Source organism: Triticum aestivum, chromosome 6A, assembly GCF_018294505.1.
Source record: "Triticum aestivum cultivar Chinese Spring chromosome 6A, IWGSC CS RefSeq v2.1, whole genome shotgun sequence".
Lineage (NCBI taxonomy): Eukaryota > Viridiplantae > Streptophyta > Magnoliopsida > Poales > Poaceae > Triticum > Triticum aestivum.
In genome coordinates this window covers 98691001-98694749 of record NC_057809.1, presented here as the reverse complement: position 1 = coordinate 98694749, position 3749 = coordinate 98691001, and the positions used below count along the sequence as shown (strand labels likewise).

General features: G+C 47.4%; 1 protein-coding gene across 1 annotated transcript; it reads left to right on the top strand.

Annotated features, from left to right (window-relative positions):
* Positions 1-2030: 2030 nt before the first annotated feature.
* On the top strand, positions 2031-3427 carry LOC123132277 (MATH and LRR domain-containing protein PFE0570w). Its single transcript, XM_044552062.1, has one exon. It carries the CDS (start codon positions 2111-2113, stop codon positions 3236-3238), a length of 1128 nt encoding a protein of 375 aa, XP_044407997.1. The 5' UTR covers positions 2031-2110; the 3' UTR covers positions 3239-3427.
* Positions 3428-3749: the final 322 nt, after the last annotated feature.

The window sequence follows — 3749 nt, the reverse complement described above, 5'->3', positions numbered from 1 at the left end:
TCGGCCAGACCGATTTAGTTCAAAATGTGAACGTTAGGATTTTCGATGGGACTGACATGTCAACTCGGTGGGACCGATTTCATTAGGGTTAGGGCATAACGTAATCTCATTGAGACCGATCACATAAACTCGGAGAGATCAATTGTAATAGGCAAACAGAGGGCTGGTCAGGCAAACTTGGTGGGACTGATCGCTCATTTCGGTGAGGCCGAAACGTTATGAAAAGGAAACAGAGAGTTTGCATTGCAAAGTTGGTGGGACCGATCGCTCATCTCGGTTAGACCGAAACTTTACGAAGGGAAACAGAGAGTTTGCAATCCCATCTCGATGAAACTGAGATCCCTATCGGTGAGACCGAACTGATAAGGGTTTCTGTCTATGGCTATGTCAAATGAACTCGATGGCGCCGGATAGATCAAATCGGTGGGGCCGAGTTTGACTTTTGGTTTGGAACATATGTGGATATGATAAAGTGGTTGAGGGCTTTTGGAGCATATCACTAAGCATTTTGAGCAAGCAAGCCATTAAGCAACACCTCATCCCCTTTTAATAGTATTGACTTTTCCTATGGACTCAATGTGATCTTGGATCACTAAAATGAAAATGTAGATTCTTGAGCTTGAGCCAATATGTGTCCTTAGTATTTTGAGGGGTCCACATTCCTAGTTCATGCCATGCCAATCATTGAACTTTCTGAAATGATCATCTTGAAAGAGCATTAGTTCAATGAGCTATATGTTGTTAGGAATTATCGAAACCACCCAGGGATAGTTGCACTTTCACACCTGTGGTCCACCCATCATGGACCCTCACTACACGCCATTGCGGAACCGACGACTCGCCGACACCCGGCCCGGGTAGGCTCTTGCGTGCGAGCTGGTGTACGACGAGCGCTGCCTAATGATGATGGCCCCGAACAGGCACGCGGTCCACCCGTCATGGACCTTCCAGCCGGATTGACCATGCACTGTCCAGGCAGATTGGACAACGCAGAGCCACCCCAAGAGGCTCGCGCCGTAAGCCACTCGCCAACGAACAACCAGGAGCCTCGCTTCACCTGCGGCCCAGGGAGGCGGGTACTCCAACATCTTTTAGAGGAGTAACGGTTAGTGATTGCTTGGTAGAGTTACTGTCACAAGGCACATTATTCTTAGGTTTTATTTGTCGGGACGATTTTTTACACTGTTGGATTTTGGTTTCTAAGAAAAAATATATTTGTGTGCATCTTTTGATGAAAATTAGTCACCAGCCCTTCACTAAGTGTCGATCTCTAATAGTCTCACAACATTTGTACATGGGAGGAGTACATGGAAGGAGGCTGGTAAGTTGTAGTTTGTTGAGAACGGCAATTTGGAGCTCGGTCTTCATGGAGGCTTCTTTAAAAAAAATCAAAATTCATACCTTTTGATTTCAAAAGAATCTGAAAAAATTGTATAAGTACACAAGGATGTGATGTGTATGCACATAAAATTTCAGAATGAAAAAACTTGAGATGTGATCTGTGCAAAAAGAACAAATTCATAGACTTTGGGGATGAGTAATATCATGTGTTAAAGAGCCACGCATTTGTCTTTTTTGCACGACCTTCATTTCAACGTACTTCGTCTTGAAAATTTACACACATGTGTGTTATGCCTCCATATCTGTCTGTATTTTTTTCGGAATTTTTGAAATGTGAAAATATAGATTTTGTAGAATTTTGAATTTTTCAAAAACTGGCCTCTATGGAGGCGGAGCTAGAAAAGAAAATTTCACAGAAGATTGCATTATATAGTTCCATGGCTTAGGTTAACACATTTTAGAAATCCATGTCCTAGAAACACAGTAGATCAACATTTGATATGAGTCTCCTCATTTTCTGAAGAAAAAGAAAAGGAACAAAATCCATCGCGGACCGGGCCTGGCCCAATGGGAGCCCGGGCTGCAAAGCAATCCGTGAGGGTCTCGACCCAACGAGCCATGGCCTGATCCCAGTTCCGACGGGAGGTAGGGTTAGCCTCACCCCCTTTATATACGTCTAGACGCCGCCGCCCCCCTCCTCCTACAACAAATCCCAATCTCACTAAACTTGGCGAAGCGAGTGGATTCGGCATCAGGATCACATCCGCCGATGGCCGGCAACGAGGGTTTCGCCACCAAGCGCGTGCTGGGGCGGTGCACGGCCGAAGAGATTTCCTCCAATCCCGCGCAGCAGAAGTCAGCCATCGACGGGTTCGGCACGCCGGAGCGATGCGCCACCGAGCCTACGGCGTTAAACCGCGAGTATGCTCTTCTGAAAAGGAAGGCCAAGGAGGCAGATCAGGATCATGATGAAGAGCAGGAGCAGGAAAAGGAGATCAATGAGATTCTGGCCACGGCAAAACTCCCCAGACGCGCTGATGTTGTGTCTGTGGCCGCCGCCGAGCCTATGGTGGTCGACCCCTTCCTGGAGCAGGGCATCGCTAAGGCAACGTTTTCTGGGCCTCAGGCTGACGCAGAGATCGAGGAGCCTGTTTCTGAGCTTCAGGCTGAGGCGGAGATTCAGGAGCCTGTTTCTGAGCCTCAGGCTGAGGCTGGGGAACAGGATGTTTATGCTGATGAGGATGCCGATCTTTATTATCAAGATGATGCTGACTATGATGGTTATTATGATGAGGATGAGGATGACTATGAGTCTGAATATGACGATGATGATTATGAATCTGAATACGAGGATGATCATGATTATGACTGGGAGTCTGAATTTGCGAAGCACCGGCCAGTGGTCAGGGAGACGTTGTTAAACTTTCCCGAGGCCGCCAATCTGGAACCTCAAGAGCTGGATGCCGCGGTGGAGAGGGTCCTCGAGCAGTCCAAGCCCGAGTACAGGGACGTGGCCGCCCCAGGCAAGGTTCGTCTGCTGAAAAACGACATAAGGCTGATCTTGGCCGACAAGTGGGAGCCCCCCAACATCCACATCCTTCCGTCCACAATATCCCCCGCTGATATGATCAAGAGAAGCGAGGAGCTGGACAAGGAGCTGCCGCCGGGGAACGACAAGGAGGCCGATGACAGGTTTGGAGAGTTGCAGGCCAAGGTCCGCAAGGATCTGATCGAGAAGGGGTACGCCGAGGTTGACGAAGACTACTATGACAACAGTGGCAAATTTTGGGAGGAGCTGAGGGAAGAGTGGAACAAGATTGACTTCAGCCGCTTCCGCTTCGCCAGCAGCGAGGACGGGATCCTCCGTTATTCCGAAGAACTTGGGGATTTTATATGATGCTGCTGAGCCTAGCCGTTCAACATCATATCTGTCCCATCTATTCAAGCTTGTATGCAGCAAAGTTGGTTGGTTTCTTATTAGCTCGTTGTGCCCATCTGCCTTATTCACCTGTCCATGTTTATTATGTTGATACTGTGATCCATCTTATGTTGAACCTATGGTATGTGTTCGCCCGGCTCTGGTAAATTCGACGCCTATAATATAACTACAGTACAACTCTCTGCTTGCCATTTGATTTGGACCACGTTTTGGGGGAATTGGGTATGGTTTCCTAGTCGCGGCTGATGATTAATCTTGTTCTACCATCTGCATCTTAAAAATTCGTCACCATGTGTTGTTTGTGGCTCGTCCCTGTTGGCATTCAAGATTTGGGCATCTATAAACATCTTCTATATCGAACGAAATTTATTATGTGATTTGACTGATTTATATAGAACCCCAACACATTGCCATTTGTGTCACGATAGAGTTGAGATGGCTGTAGGACAGTGCAGCAAGGATCGTTTTG